The following is a 14,989-nucleotide window of genomic DNA, read 5'->3' as shown; positions in this document are numbered from 1 at the left end:
TGAATTAAGAGTTGATTTCATATGAAGTTGGGAAAAAAGAAAGCTTCTTATAAGACCAATATGTTTATTATACATGATGCAAAATTATACACTGAGGTCCAAAACCTGAGACTGCACTAAAAATTTGGGATTCAAAAATGTAATTTTGACGTAAAGCTTTAAGAGTTTAAAATACTAAGAAACTTTTTGTTTGAAATCTTATATAAAAAATTAGAAGCAGGATTCATATTGATAATATCAGATCGATTGATTACATTACATATTTATGAGAATTCACAACCTGTGTAGTGGTTCATACAAAGATTTAGAATAATGCTTATTAATGTGTAAGATCAATTCATTTTCAGTCATTTGGTTTTCCATTCAACTGCATTTTCAACATCAACATGAGAACAAATGGAAATAATTTAAATAACAAATGTTAATGCAAATGTTACTACGGCCTATTATGACACTCTTCTCTCAAACAATTTAGCCATATGTACAAATTTGGAAGGTCAATTTTCTTTTATTGAATGTTCAGTGAAATATTCTGCTGTGATGGCATCTCTGACAGCTTCGCCAGCAGGATGGTCCAGAGTAATGGGGTCAACATCATCAGGGGGGAGATCATATTCATTTGGCACTCGCTCCTTCCTTATAGTGGCTATGTTGTGAAGGACAACACAAGCACCCACAATCTGAGATGCCCGCTCTGGTGACACTCTCAAGTCACGTAGACAGTTAAACCGTGCCTTTAAAATGGCAAGAGTGGTGTCGATCTTGAGCCTGGTTTGATTGAGGGCCATGTTAAAGTCATGCTGTGGTTTTGTCTCAGGGTCAGGGTAAGGAGTCACCAGAAAGCTCTGACATGCGTAAGTCTCATCTCCCACCAACAGACCATCAAACAGCCCTGTCAATGAACAGGAAAAAAAAAGACAAGCATCACAATAACAGTCACATGTAAAGTGTCGTCGTTTACTGTTCCCATTTTGCCATACCTTCCTGAAAGCGCTGGCATAAGGACGACTTTTCGAAAATGTGGTTGTCGTGCATTGAGCCAGGCCATCTGGCATCCAGGCTTGTGACCATACACTGATGGTCACAAGTAATCTGTAATGAACATACAGCAGGAGAGTCCCATGTTTTATAATATAAAGAAAGCAGATGCTTATTAGTCAAATGCAATATACCTACCTGAACATTGATGCTGTGAGTCGACTTTCTGTTGAGATAATTAGCCTCAATTTCTTTTATTGGAGTCGAGATTGGGATGTGTGTGCAATCTATTGCTCCAATAACTCTAGGGAATCCTTTCAAAAGATCACAGCATCTGTTTACCAACTCTTAGTATCTATAATTAGATGGTGCGTTAGTGTGTTGATCTATCTTACCAGCTATATTGGAGAAGCCCTCTTTTATGGCCACAGTGGGTAAATGACCCGGGAACACAACGAAAGTGTTTATATACTTCTGGAGTGCGATAACTACCCTACGAATTGTTCGGCAAACTGTGTTCTTGCTGAGTTTCTCGGCATCTCCCACTTCGTAGAGGTATGTACCACCTGCAAAGAAACGCAAAGCAATACAAATCATTTGCGGGACAGTGGTCGCGTGGCTTCGTCGCGTCGGGTTTTTAATATGGGGCTCAAGAAGCCGACAAAGATACAACATTCCCTCCGCCGAGAATCTGTATTTCTCGTATAAGTTCTCGTCAGAGAACGCTAAGGGGTTTTGTTTATCTCTAATAACTCTTTCTCTGCGTAAAGCCCTTTGTATAATTTGGGCTCCGATATCTACAGGATTATCCAGATACGGTGAAGCCATTTTGCTACTACGCTTACAATGAGAATGGACTTAGTTACGTCAGAATTATGTCGCTTTGCTCACAGCTGATTGGTCCAATTTCTGTTTACGACCTGTTATCATGAAAGATACAAAAACTGTCCCAGAGCAGTTCAGCATGTTGCGTTTGTTTTACTATGGCAGTATAAAAATGCTATCTTTCATGAGACGGCTCTAGTTTAAGCGATGCTTTAGTGAACGAATTGTTTGTGAGTCGGGTCTTTTTCTGGTCTGAACGATTCATAAATCAGACTTATTTAATAAGAATCAGATTTCACTGATGCATCCAAAAGTTTAATAGCAGAAATGTTAAACCTGCTTATATTAACACACATTGTTTATTGTTAGACAAATGCATACTCAATGATTGCTGCAATTAACTGAACTACACAATCAGCTACAACACCCTTATTACTAAAACTTAATTGAAACAGTAATAAACAGGAAAATGTGTACAAATAGCTTTTATTTTATTGTTGAATATATGCAACGCCAGGATGTGCGTCAGGGATCACGAGCTGTTCGAAAGAACCGATTCGGTTTAGTTAGCTGATTCTTTTTTTAAGCGGTCGTGAAGTAATTACTTATTCAAAATAAGAACATACTAGGGGGTGTAGACTTGCGGCTTCTCAGAGCACTTGGTCACCTAATTCTGTAATTCCTTCAAGTAGTAAGTAGGGACATTTTCTGTACGTTCACAGTATATTTTGTGACACAGGCCTCATATATTGTGCTGTTTCCTGCCCACACATGATTATGTATATACTAACAGTGGTGGCATAAGTGTTTTAAATCTGGGCCATGATTAGTGCATTAACAAACAGGGTACCCAATGGACAACATACAGTATAGAGCATTAAGTAAAAGCCAACTAATAGTATATGAAGAGATTAATTACATCTCAAATGACAAGTAGAAAACATAATGAGAATGAATGAGTAAAAATGTACTTATTTATATACTTTTTATGGCAGAAGAGAAGCTGGCACAGAGTTCACTACTTCTTTTTAACACTGCAAATATTTCTTTACTTGATTTGAATCTAATTAGGAAAGTGCACTGCATGATTTGAATACTGTCAACAATCATGTTGTAACTGCTTTAGCAATTATATGGTTAATGGGTTGTAGTTCTGAAACCATATCTGAACACTACAGTTAACTCAGTATAAATAAGGGAAAAATGAGAATTGTTAAAAACATCAAATTCTAATACACACATGCATATTATAGGGATAACAGTTTAATTGGTAGGTGTGAATTAAAAATGTACATTTTTATTAAGAAGGGCACTTTATACAAAAATACAAGATCACAAGTCCGGTCCAGACATTTTGAGACTCCCATTTATTTGGGCTTGCTCTTATTATTTGAACATAAGAAACTCTCTCCTCCTCCACAGCTGAACACAAATCATTACTGTATAGTTGATATGCCCTTTCAAGCACATTATGGAGTTTGGGATGAAACATTAAAGAATCAAAGTCTCCACATCTAGACAATGAAAGATACTCTCTCTTGACAAAAGAAAAAAGATCTTGGATGCCATGTCGGTCACAACCCCATACACTGGTTATTTGGCTTTAGGGTCTCCTTTCTCATTTGCCTTTTTTTGCTTCTGCTGCATGATTTCAGCATCTCTGGGGGAAAAAAAAAATTATTCACATTTAGAATTACATACTTTGTAATTAAAAATAGCTATTTGTTATTCTCTTTAGGTGTACCTTTGCTTACGGGCAGCTGCAGAGAGTCCATCTTCATTTCTCTTCCCTTTGGTAGTTTCATTTTGCTTCTTAGCATTCTTTTGACGGGCAAGCTCACGCTGATTTCCCCCTGCAGGACAAGAGATTTCAAAACTCTTAATGGCTTGTTCATGCTTTACTCCCTTGAAAAGACAAAGATTGCAGTCAGGATGGAACATGAATTAACAAGATGCCAGTCTGTTTAAAATTTTCCAATCGGCAAATCAGTGTCAGGAAGTGTATTTTGAAGACGAGCAAGGCTGATGCTGTACAGTATAAGATGCAAATCTGTGTTCAGAGTATTCACACAGAGATGTGCGGCAGTGAGGCGACGTGGCACTGAAGGCGCCAGAGAGCCTTCATAACAACAACATCCGCACAAAACGAGTACCTACTATCGACGATATCACAAAATAAACAACATCCTGGTCTTATAAAATATGTTGTCTTATATGATAAAAAATATTTTAGCTTTATTTTGTTGGGTGGCATTAATGTTGCGTTACAATTAACAATACAATTTAAGTTCGCTAATGTTAAACATCTTTCAACTTTTTGACAATGTTTTAAAAAGTTTTCCGTATCGTAGTATACATAATAATTCTGCCTGGTTTGGAAGCTTAATCTTGTGGCTTCATTTCGTAGACTTTACAGAATAAGCTAGCTGGCTAGTTAGTTATTAGCCTTGCTATCGTACTGCACTTAAAACCGGGATTCCATTAAAGTACTTCCGTTCGTAACAGTAGAACCTGATATAATGTCAACAGGATTAATAAAAAAAAATCAATACCCACTCGTCATGATCGCTCTTTTGTTGTCGCCGGAGCGAAAAGCTCAACCAGGCGTTACCTCTTGAACTTATGATGGCTGGCGGACCCGAGATTTACGACAACGCAGTGTCGAAACACAGCAGCTCGTTTCCAAGTGAACATGCCTCGTGATTTCAGTGGACGTCATTACGTCACATGAAGATGTTAAAGAGCCGACAATTTATTTTACTTAAAAAATACATAAAAAAAAAAAAAAAAAAAACACGTTTTCACGTCTACATCTTATTTTTAGAGATAAGGTATTATTTAAAATAGCACAAAAGGAATTATAATAGAGACTAATATTTTGTTGATGAGCTCCGATTTACGTGATTTTAACATTTTTATAATTATATAAATATATATTATTTTTATTGGTTGTTTTACTGCTCAATTCAACATATAGTGACATAGAAACGTCATATCCGTCATATATGACAAAATTAAATATTTAATTTATTGTAACAAGAGTAATTTAATTTAGTGCTGTTTTGAACCTTCACAGTGGAGTACATGAATCTGCCCAGCAGATGACGCCAGTGCAATAGCGTTTCTTTCTTTCTTTCTTTCTTTCTTTCTTTCTTTCTTTCTTTCTTTCTTTCTTTCTTTCTTTCTTTATTTATTTCTTTCTTTCTTTCTTTCTTTCTTTCTTTCTTTCTTTCTTTCTTTCTTTCAAAGCCTTTGAAAGATGTATTCTCCAGTTCATACAGCCTTTTGTGTCTTCCATTTAATTATGTAAACGATAATTTTAACATTGAAATACGGACACCAAACTTTACGTGTTAATTTAAGCATTTTAAGATTCAGAATAATTTTTTGAAACAATTAACTTAATTGTTTTTATTTATTTATTTTTGAGAATGTCACTGTGTTCAACTGTAGACGCTAGTTTTTGTTTAGGTCTTTTATTTTGTAATGAATGTGACATATCTGGTGCGGTATTATCGTCGGTTACTTCATTGCTTTCGCTTATTTTTGACACATGGCGGTATAAGTGCATCTCTATCGCCCCGTGTCATCGGTAATGAATCTTTATGGAGTGAATTTGTCAGTATACTGGTTTATTTATTCTTCACAGATCTGATCATGTCTGTATCATGGACAGCGCGCCAGGGGGAATTGGGTGATCTGAGAAGCAAGAGTAAAGATGAGCTTCTTGAGATACTCTCACGACAAGAAAAGTTACTGTCAAATAAGTAAGTGATGACCTCTACCATTTTTTATACATAATATATATATATATATATATATATATATATGTGTGTGTGTGTATATAACTAAATTAAACTTTAAGGTTACTGGCTAGAATACTATACTGGTTAAATATTCTAGATCATTCCAGATCCACTGGAGCCCCCACAGGAACCTTCTTACTGGTCATGTAAATAACAGAGATCCGTGCATCCAATGAGTGGCAGTGCACACTGCTACACACAATAGTTGGGACAATTTATAATTCAAAGCAAAAACACCTCTTCATATGTAATACACATTAATTTGTTTAATTGTTTAAGTAATTAATGAATTTAGCAAAATTAACACTTATTTTCCTGTTAATTCATGTCTAAGTATGAATTTTACTTTTATTATCTCTTCAGGAGATTTATTCAGAGCCTCCCAGATAAGGGAAAGAAGATCGCTGACTTTGGGGTGAAAGTACGCCTTGCACTTGGACATCTGGAGGAGGAGGAGAGAAAACAAGCAAGTTTAAGATCTGTCCGGACAGAGTTTCAGGCTAAATATCAGCAAGCCCTTGCCAAGCGAAGCACAGATAAGCATTTAGACTCAAATTTGGACATGATTATTCCATCCCATGACGGAAACAAAGCCAATATTAACATCGATGCAGCTAACATACAGGAAAATGGTGGTCTGTTTGGCCAAGAGGAGTCTTTGACATCCCGGCCGGGATGTGTTGAAACACTAGAAACAGCCGATGGGAATGCACCAGCCTCACTGATGAAAGACACAGAGCTTGTGGAGGCGTTTGGACGAGTAACACTTGCTGAAAGCAACAACTGCTCCAACCAAAGCACTGTCAAAACGCTGCCTCCTAGTAAACCCTTTCTGGACAAACACTATCAGAAGAAACAACGTTACATAGAAGTCCTGGAGAAGACAGAGAAAAGTGTGAATATGAGAAAGCCCAGATTCAAGCCAAACCAGTGAGTGGAACTGCACTGTCCTTGCATGGCTTTGCATTTTCTTTAAAAATAAGCTGAAATTGAGTACTATATTAACATACTTCATATTTCCTTTACAACTTAAGTTTTATTATAGGCCCGGTTTCACAGACAGGGTTTAGATTAAGCCAGGATTAGGGCATTTAAGTTGCTTTTATTAACATGCCTTAGAAAAAATCTTTACTGTTGTGCATCATATATATATATATATATATATATATATATATATATATATATATATATATATATATATAATATATATAAATTTATTTATGGGCTTTTTGTGCTTTATTTGGAGAGGACAGTAGAGAGCAGACAGGAAAGCATTGGGCAAAGAGAGAGGGGGGCAGGATCAGCAAAGGACCTCGAGACAGGAATCAAACTTGGGTTTGATATGCATTCGCGCTGGATGTTGGCGCACTAACCACCAGGTTATCAGCGCTGGCTACTGTTGTGCATCGTGAGACAAAACAATGGCACTGACATATATGATTACTCATCTAGAATGTGAGGAATATGATTTTATGGACATTTAACATTGATCACTTATATAGCTTCAGGTCTAAGGGTCACTTGCTCTTGCATGGTGCTAGCAACAGCCAAGTCATCATGGGTTCAAGTCCCACAAAATACGTTAACTTTCAAAATCCATAGTTTAAATACTCTGTAAGTCACTTTGTATAAGTGTCTGTGCTTTCTTTAGGTTAACAGAAAAATCAGAGTCCTCATCACCTAGTCAGGCCTCTGGCAGCACCACGCCACTATCTACAGAGGCCAGAAGACGACAAGACCGAAAACACCTGGATGACATTACTTCTGCTAAGCTTCCACCCCTGCACTACAGTCCTGCTCAGCTGCTGTCATTAGAGGAGTCAACTACCCTTCTGCAAGAGCAGTCCAGTAGGAACCTGGTAGGTTAAAGATGTCTTGCTCATAGTAGACCAAGATAAAGTGAGATGATTTGACTGATTAAAGTGATGAATGACATTTCAAAGCCTCTGACACCTCAAAAACAATTTTTGTCCAACCTTTTTGAGGGGAAGTACTACTTAAAGGTGCCCTAGAATGAAAAATTGAATTTACCTCGGCATGGAAAAGACATACATTGAGTTTCAAACTCCATTGTTTTCTCCTTCTTGTGTAGATCTCATTTGTTTAAAAGACCTCCAAAAAACAGGCGAATCTCAACATAACACCGACTGTTACGTAACAGTCGGGATCATTAATATGTATGCCTCCAATATTTGCATATGCCAGCTCATGTTCAAGATATTACACAAGGGTAGGCAGTATTAACGTCTGGATGTGCACAGCTGAATCATCAGACTAGGTAAGCAAGCAAGAACAACAGCGAAAAATGGCAGATGGAGCGATAATAACTGACATGATCCATGATTACATGATATTTTTAGTGATATTTGTAAATTGTCTTTCTAAATGTTTCGTTAGCATGTTGCTAATGTACTGTTAAATGTGGTTAAAGTTACCATCGTTTCTTACTGTATTCACGGAGACAAGAGCCGTTGCTATTTTCATTTTTAAACACGTGCAGTCTGTATAATTCATAAACACAACTTCATTCTTTATAAATCTCTCCAACAGTGTGTAATGTTAGCTTTAGCCACGGAGCATATAGCCTCAAATTCATTCAGAATCAAATGTAAACATCCAAATAAATACAATACTCACATGATCCGAAGCATGCATGCAGCATGGATGATGAACATCTTGTAAAGATCCATTTGAGGGTTATATTAGCTGTGTGAACTGTGAACTTTGTAAATGCACTGTATTATCGTCGAGAGCTCGGGGGGGCAGGGAGCGTGAGATTTAAAGGGGCTGCAGCCTGCAAAATAGGCAGTTAAAAAAATGAACAAAAAAAATCTGTGGTATTTTGAGCTGAAACTTCACAGACACATTCAGGGGACACCTTAGACTTATATTACATCTTGTAAAATCTGGTTCTAGGGAACCTTTAAATTTTCCCAGCTGAGAGTATAAAACCTATACACTTTTGCCATTTTTGTGTGTGTGTGTGTGTGTGTGTGTGTGTGTGTGTGTGTGTCTTCCTGCCTCATTATGTATTCAGGAAGTAGTACATTCATGCAATTGTGTCTACTGTTCATTTCAGGAGTTGCAGGCCAAACAAGCTGCCCAGAAGCTGGCAGATGGTCTGAGTATCAGGATGGAGAGTTACAACCCAGAAGGAGGCCCACTGGCAGCCTACAGAGAGGTGCATGATGATGGGGCCCAGCTTTCCTCAGAGGAGGACTGATCGTGGGGCCATACTGGGAGGATACTGGCTTGCTGATATGTTTGGCCTCTTGCCCTGGACCAGCTCTCGGCCTAGAGCCTATGCTTCAGGACCCTGGAGAGAGGCTTTCAGCCTGAGGACAAGAGAAGGGCTCTTCATGAACTGCACTGACATTGTCTTCAGATTCTGCCAGGGAAGATAAAACCGCAGGTTGAATCAAGTTGAAAGTTATTGTGTTGAAAACCCAAACATTTTTGTATCTGGAAATGTTACTATCCAACAGTAACAGATTATTTTGGCAAGCCAATGCCGAAAATCTACCTTGGAGGGTCCACACCTGTTGTCTTGTACAGAATAATATAATTTGAAGCTCTTATCAGCTGTACCTTCAAGGGTGTGCTTCATGTGTTCTTGTGAAGATGGTAATAGAATATTTTTGTATGACCTTTCTTAGTGTTTATTTAAAACAAAATGCTCTGAATTGACCTCCAAAGCTGGTGATTGGTTCTTTGAATCGGATAACAGAAACCACAGTTTCATAAACTAAAGGTGGAAGCACTTAATGTTTTGTCACTTGAGCGCAACAGCTTGGGAAACGTCTGTCTGTCTCCCTCCCTTTTTGCAGCATTGTTTTGATAACCGCCCCACTGGTTTGATTGGAATGAGTCAGCCGGCGTTTGAAGGGAGGGATGTTGTTATCAGTGCAGAAATCTGTGACATGCCTCAGATGATTAATATATGTAATGTGAAATATCGAGGCTTGAAGGAATTAGACCAATTGGTGGAGTACATCTGGATTGTATTTAGATCATGTTACTGCACAAAGTGGCAATGCATTCTGGGATGGCAACAGATAGACAGATGTGACATATGGCTAAATGCAATTTCCAAAGCCATCAACGCTGATAAAGAGTTCACTCTTTTAACCTCTTAGGATGTAAAAATGTATTTTCTTTGCACATGATTCAAGAATCTTTATATGTAGATGGAGAAAAAGGAGTTTAAAGGAAGGAAATCCAAATCTTTGCTGCTCTGCAGTTGATGACCTGTGATAACCTCTAGTAATTGCTTCTGCCCGTTGATGGGAACTGCTGCCTCAGAAAAAAGATCCTAACACATCTGGCAGGTTAGTGTTTAGACACCGTCTGTGACGAACTCCAGAGTGCCTTACCAGGACGTCTCGTGATAAATATGTCAGACTTGTCCAGAAAGAATCTCCTCTCTACTGGTATTAATTAAGTCTACCTTGCATACAGAAGAAAAAAGACTGTTATCAATTATACACTAGATTCCTGTGCTGATCAGATTCACTCATGAGTACATAGATATGCTTGAGTTGTGGGCTTGCAGATGACTATCAAATGATCTACCTCAAGTGTAAAATCATGCCCTGAGAGAACGGGCAACATATTTGAGCTGTGAGGGAGATACAAGAATACTTTAAGTGCCCTTTCAACAGACTTCCCATTAAAAAAAAAAAATATTGCAGTAGAAGATATAAACTATAACTGCAGGATAGAATAAGGTTTTGATTTAGGGGTGTAACAATACATTGATACATAGATCAATGACTAATGATATGATGTATCGATGCAATGCATAAAATATCAATACCTACAGTTGCAATCAGAAATATTCAACCCCCTCTCCTCAAAAGACATTATAGTGATGTTGATAAAAGATAATGAAAATCAATGAAAAAAAAAACCTCATGAAATAACAAAAAATATTTATTCATACATACAAGTTAGTTTGACAACAGAAGTTGACTTAACTTTGAAGTTTAAATGAAAATTGTAACTCTTGTAACACATGAGCATGTGCAGTATTATTCAACCCCCAGCTTCAGTACCTTGTGGAGTGTCCTTTATTTTTTATAACTTCTAACAAACGGTTTCGATAAGTGCTGACAAGCGTCTTACACCTCTCGATTGGAATCTTTGCCCATTCTTCACATGCAAAAGTCTCTAACTCAGTGATGTTTGATGGCTTCCGTGCTGCAACTGCCTTCTTCAAATCCCACCAAAGATTTTCAATTGGATTTAAATCTGGTGACTGAGAAGGCCACTCCAGGACGCTCCAGCATCTTTTCCCCAACCAAGCATTAGTTGATTTGGAGGTGTGCTTGGGATCATTGTCTTGCTGGAAGATCCAATGATCACCAAGGTTTAATTTGTCAACAAAGCATCACGTTCTTCTTTAAAATGACCTGGTATTTCTGGGAATCCATGATACCAGGTACACGATCAAGATTGCCAGTTCCTGCCGCAGAAAAACAGCCCCACATCATCAATGACCCACCTCCGTGCTTGACCGTGGGGATGGCATTTTTTTGGTCATAAGCCTGACCTTTTGCACGCCAGATGTACAACTGGTCCATATGTCCAAAAAGTTCCAGTTTGGTTTCATCAGTCCATATAACTGTCTCCCAGAAATCTGTAGTTTTATCCAAATTCCTCCTGGCATATTCTAGTCGACTCCTGATGTTCCTTGAGGTCAAGAGTGGAGTGCGTCTTGGGGTCTGGCCGTGAAGTCCTTGATTATTCAGTGCACGTCTTATAGTTGCCACTGAAGCACTTGTACCAGCTCTCATCAGGTCATTCTGTAGCTTTCTTGCAGTCACACGGGGGTTTTTCTTAGCTGTCCTGACTAAGTTGCTAAGGGCCCTTGATGAAATTGTGGGCTTTCTTCCACGGCCAGGAAGGTTTGCAGCTGTTCCATAAGTTTTAAACTTCCTTATAATGCTCCCAATGGTGTCTCTTGGAATGTTAAATATTTTGGAAATCTTCTTATACCCAAGGCCCTTCAGATGTGATGAAATAATCTCATCTCTCAGCTTTTGTGGAAGCTCCTTTGTCTTTCCCATGATTGCAACTCACCTTGAACACCTTCATGGTTGGGGTTTATATATGCATCACAGCTGAAGCAAATGAAGGATCGTTATAGAGTTCCCAAAGGCTTAATGATGTTTCAGCTCCACTTTAGGCCATAAAAACTGTCAGAAAGCTTTAAAAATAACAATATTATATAGGGGTTGAATAATTGTGACATGGCGATCTTAACAAAATATACTGTTACACACAAATACTACATCATACATTTTCTGTGTTGATTTTATGCATCACTTAACTCATAAAGAAGTCATCCAAAGCAGAATCCCGCACTTTGAAAAGATTTTTATTCATAAATCCTTAAAACTCTTTGGGGGTTGAATATTTCTTATTGCAACTGTATATATATTTTTAAGGCATCTTTATTTCGACACCCACTTGCAATGTCAGTGCATTACCGTCAAAGCATTCATTCGCGTTTAAACTCACCTATCAGGGCTCGACAATAAGGACTGCATGATGGTCCAGGGCTGAAAGACTCTCAACTGTCCCAATCGGGCCAGTGCTGAATCCTCATGAAAATATATCAGTTGCCTGTGTTTTGAGCCTTGCCAGTTAACACATTCAAGCGCAAGAAGACATGAAAAAGAACTCATTTCTTTACTCCCACACTGTGTGAGAAGTCTTCCATGTGCGTATTGCGCACGCATTCGAAGCGCACGCACAGAGAGCCGCCTCTCAGATGGAGTGCAAATACTGAATTGAGTTATCTTTTGCTTCTTTTTGCGCTTGAATGGATAAATACAGACAAAATTATGTCAAAATGTCCATCTTGGCGAGTATACTCGTAAACACAGTAGGTCTTAAAGTGAATGTAAACAGTCAAGTGTTTTAGTATAGTGGATCTGCACATTAGCTCTTAAAGTGACAGCAGCCTAATAAACCTGCTGCTGCCTGTTTAATGTTAGTCAAACAACAAAAGACAAATAAAACACTGTTCTTGACTGAATAACTTTTGTAACTTTAATAAAGATTAATCTATATTTAATTTATACAGTGTTATTTTACATTTGATTACTTTATTCAATTTCTGTCCCTAAAAACATCTGTTAGACCTACCTGAAAAATCTGAAAAGCACTGTTTATTTCAGTTGTGTTTTGTTCTTATTTTGTATTTATTTGTGCTATTGCTTGTAGTTTGATTATCTGTGGAAAAAAATCCTTATTGTTGAGCCCTGCCAATAAGTTTTAACAGCTTTATTTATATTTTTATATAGGCTATTTTGAATGTATTTGTTCTACAACCGGAGTACTTTATTTTTGCTGTTTCCTAATGAGAATTTGCACTAGTTTTTACACATTGCACATTTTAGCACAACCTCAAAGTCTTTCTTGCTGTCATGTTGTCAAGCTGTCATCAGATTACTGATATCTCATGTGTGTGACTTCATTTTTTCCTATTATTTAATTTTCTTTATTATTCGTTAAAAAACTAAATGTCCCAGTTGTGGTGCATGATGTGCACTTTTCTGAGAAATGTTCATGATATATACTTTGGTTGCATTTGTGACTTAATAATATAACTGGTTGTGTAAAATAGGCACGGAATATCATAATATCAAGAAACCGATCAATTTACCCCTGAATCGAATCCTAATAATTTTTTAAGGTAACATTAAATATTGTATCGCTGGCTATGAAAATCGATATCAGATCATATTGTGGTGAAATGTCTAATTTACACCCCTAGTTTTGATAATGCAATTCTCTGCTCTTAAAGACATTTTGATTCATCATCACCGCTTTGTGACATAAATCTGTCATAGTCTCTCTCCGTAGTCTTTTCTGTGTCCACCTGTAGGTCCAGTTTCACAGTAAATCTGGGCTGTAATAAGACAGCTGACATGCAATAGTTCTCCACCTTTTAAACTCCAAAGGTCCTCTTTATCCGATACAATGAGGGTTGCCAGGTCTGTGCAACAAAAGTAATCCAATATAGCCCAATGTGACATCAGAATTCTCTTCTGATTTTGTATGGGAGTTTTGGGGGTGTTGGATGGCCCATTTTCTTTTTACCCACAGCAACATCTTAAAAGTAGCCCAAAAATGCAGATTTGGCAACACCAGAGACAATATTCAAAGGCCCTCCAATCTAATCTTATATGTACATCTGTTAAAACAAACAAACCCAAAATATCAGTTTATTTTTAATGTTTTTTTTGTTGTTGTTGTGTTTTTTTTAGGGCCCCTCTAGAAGTTTGTTGAGGCCCCCTAGTAGGCCCGGCCCCCTGTTTGACAACCATTGCTCTAATCTAATCACTTAAATATATGTGCTGTTTTTTCCCCCCACAATTAGTCTGTAGTTCAAATCTGTTGGATAGAAATAATTAATTCTACAGTGCTCTGTTGCACACCACAGGAAATTATACCCTAAAAGACATCCTGTTTTGACTGAATGTTTCTGTACTGCATATAGAGTAATTGAGCAATTAACAATATATTATAATAAATTTGCTTTTAAATCTTTGAATTGTATGTGGTTTTGATACAGCGGTTAATGCCGGAAGGAGAGGGTGTGTCAGAAACCTCAGTATTGACTGTTGGCTACAAAGATGTCTGGATTTATGCTGTAGTCTATGATTGGTTTTGGAAACACTGCTTATATCATTCCTGATGTCTTCTGGCAATGCGGTCATATGATGACTCCACATCTGCTCCTTTACCACGTCCATTTGTGAATAAGTGTAATGAGGGGAATATTTAAGTACTCAAAAAGGGGTGGGAATGATTACCTCTGCTATCTTTATTACTTGACTTTACAACCCTGACAAAAATACTGTGTCAAATCTTATTTACATAGCACTCTAAGGTAATTAATTGATCACCATTATTTTACTATCATACCGTGCCAAATAAAAATGGTGATACCCTGGTACCTTTTTCTTTTATTCAAATCAAATCAAGAGTTTTTTCTCTTCTTAAAGGGCAATTTGACCCATAAATAAAAAATTCTGTCGTCGTTTACTCACCTTCATGTATCTTAAAATATCTTCTTTTGTGTTCCACTGCAACCACAGAAGAGGTTTGGAACTACATGAGAGTGAGTAAACAATGGCAAAATTGTATTTTTGAAGTTGCGCTGAGTGGATGCATGACAGATTAATGAAGGTGAAATCACGCTAATCGAGCATGATTATTTAGCCATTTTGTATATGTGTCCTTTTCTTAAAGGACCATACAGGGTTTTGCTTTGAGCACCTACCCCTGGTAAGCCAAAACTGTTTTTTGAACAGACAGCAGATGGCAGCAGAGCTTCTGTGTTTCACATGCTGAGCAAAACCCTCTTT

The 14,989-nt window shown here is 37.6% G+C and overlaps 3 protein-coding genes across 5 annotated transcripts; 1 reads left to right on the top strand and 2 right to left on the bottom strand.

Moving 5' to 3' along the window:
* Nucleotides 1-110: 110 nt before the first annotated feature.
* harbi2 (harbinger transposase derived 2) lies at nt 111-1,806 on the bottom strand. 2 transcript variants are annotated; one of them, XM_067399535.1, is made up of 4 exons: nt 1,374-1,806; nt 1,177-1,292; nt 981-1,092; nt 111-892 (listed from the first exon to the last, which is right to left on the bottom strand). In XM_067399535.1, exons 1-4 carry the CDS (start codon nt 1,804-1,806, stop codon nt 498-500), a joined length of 1,056 nt encoding a protein of 351 aa, XP_067255636.1. In that variant the 3' UTR covers nt 111-497. The 2 variants fall into 2 exon arrangements, with proteins under 2 accessions (XP_067255636.1, XP_067255635.1); XM_067399534.1 differs by having other exon boundaries at nt 981-1,292.
* On the top strand, nt 1,395-14,688 carry polr2m (RNA polymerase II subunit M). Of its 2 annotated transcripts, XM_067399533.1 has the most exons (5): nt 1,395-1,533; nt 5,453-5,570; nt 5,973-6,539; nt 7,261-7,468; nt 8,689-14,688. In XM_067399533.1, the coding sequence occupies exons 2-5, from the start codon at nt 5,461-5,463 to the stop codon at nt 8,830-8,832; spliced, it is 1,029 nt and encodes a 342-aa protein (XP_067255634.1). In that variant the 5' UTR covers nt 1,395-1,533; nt 5,453-5,460; the 3' UTR covers nt 8,833-14,688. The 2 variants fall into 2 exon arrangements, with proteins under 2 accessions (XP_067255634.1, XP_067255633.1); XM_067399532.1 differs by lacking the exon at nt 1,395-1,533 and having other exon boundaries at nt 5,186-5,570.
* serf2b (small EDRK-rich factor 2b) lies at nt 2,261-4,510 on the bottom strand. Its single transcript, XM_067400812.1, has 3 exons — nt 4,360-4,510; nt 3,548-3,656; nt 2,261-3,463 (listed from the first exon to the last, which is right to left on the bottom strand). The coding sequence occupies exons 1-3, from the start codon at nt 4,364-4,366 to the stop codon at nt 3,397-3,399; spliced, it is 183 nt and encodes a 60-aa protein (XP_067256913.1). The 5' UTR covers nt 4,367-4,510; the 3' UTR covers nt 2,261-3,396.
* Nucleotides 14,689-14,989: the final 301 nt, after the last annotated feature.

Source organism: Chanodichthys erythropterus, chromosome 11, assembly GCF_024489055.1.
Source record: "Chanodichthys erythropterus isolate Z2021 chromosome 11, ASM2448905v1, whole genome shotgun sequence".
Classification (NCBI taxonomy): Eukaryota; Metazoa; Chordata; class Actinopteri; order Cypriniformes; family Xenocyprididae; genus Chanodichthys; species Chanodichthys erythropterus.
This window is presented reverse-complemented; position numbering and strand designations above follow the sequence as displayed.

Bases quoted from the DNA above. Each gene is read 5' to 3' on its own strand.
- harbi2 (XM_067399534.1), bottom strand. From the start codon at position 1,806: ATGGCTTCACCGTATCTGGATAATCCTGTAGATATCGGAGCCCAAATT. The intron at 1,293-1,373 runs GTAAGATAGATC...ATCTTTTGAAAG, and splicing joins GGGCTTCTCCAATATAGCTG to GATTCCCTAGAGTTATTGGA. The intron at 893-980 runs GTATGGCAAAAT...GTTCATTGACAG, and splicing joins ATGCCAGCGCTTTCAGGAAG to GGCTGTTTGATGGTCTGTTG.
- serf2b (XM_067400812.1), bottom strand. The intron at 3,464-3,547 runs GTACACCTAAAG...TTTTTCCCCCAG, and splicing joins GCAGCTGCCCGTAAGCAAAG to AGATGCTGAAATCATGCAGC.
- polr2m (XM_067399532.1), top strand. From the start codon at position 5,290: ATGAATGTGACATATCTGGTGCGGTATTATCGTCGGTTACTTCATTGC. The intron at 5,571-5,972 runs GTAAGTGATGAC...TTATCTCTTCAG, and splicing joins GAAAAGTTACTGTCAAATAA to GAGATTTATTCAGAGCCTCC. The intron at 7,469-8,688 runs GTAGGTTAAAGA...TGTTCATTTCAG, and splicing joins AGCAGTCCAGTAGGAACCTG to GAGTTGCAGGCCAAACAAGC.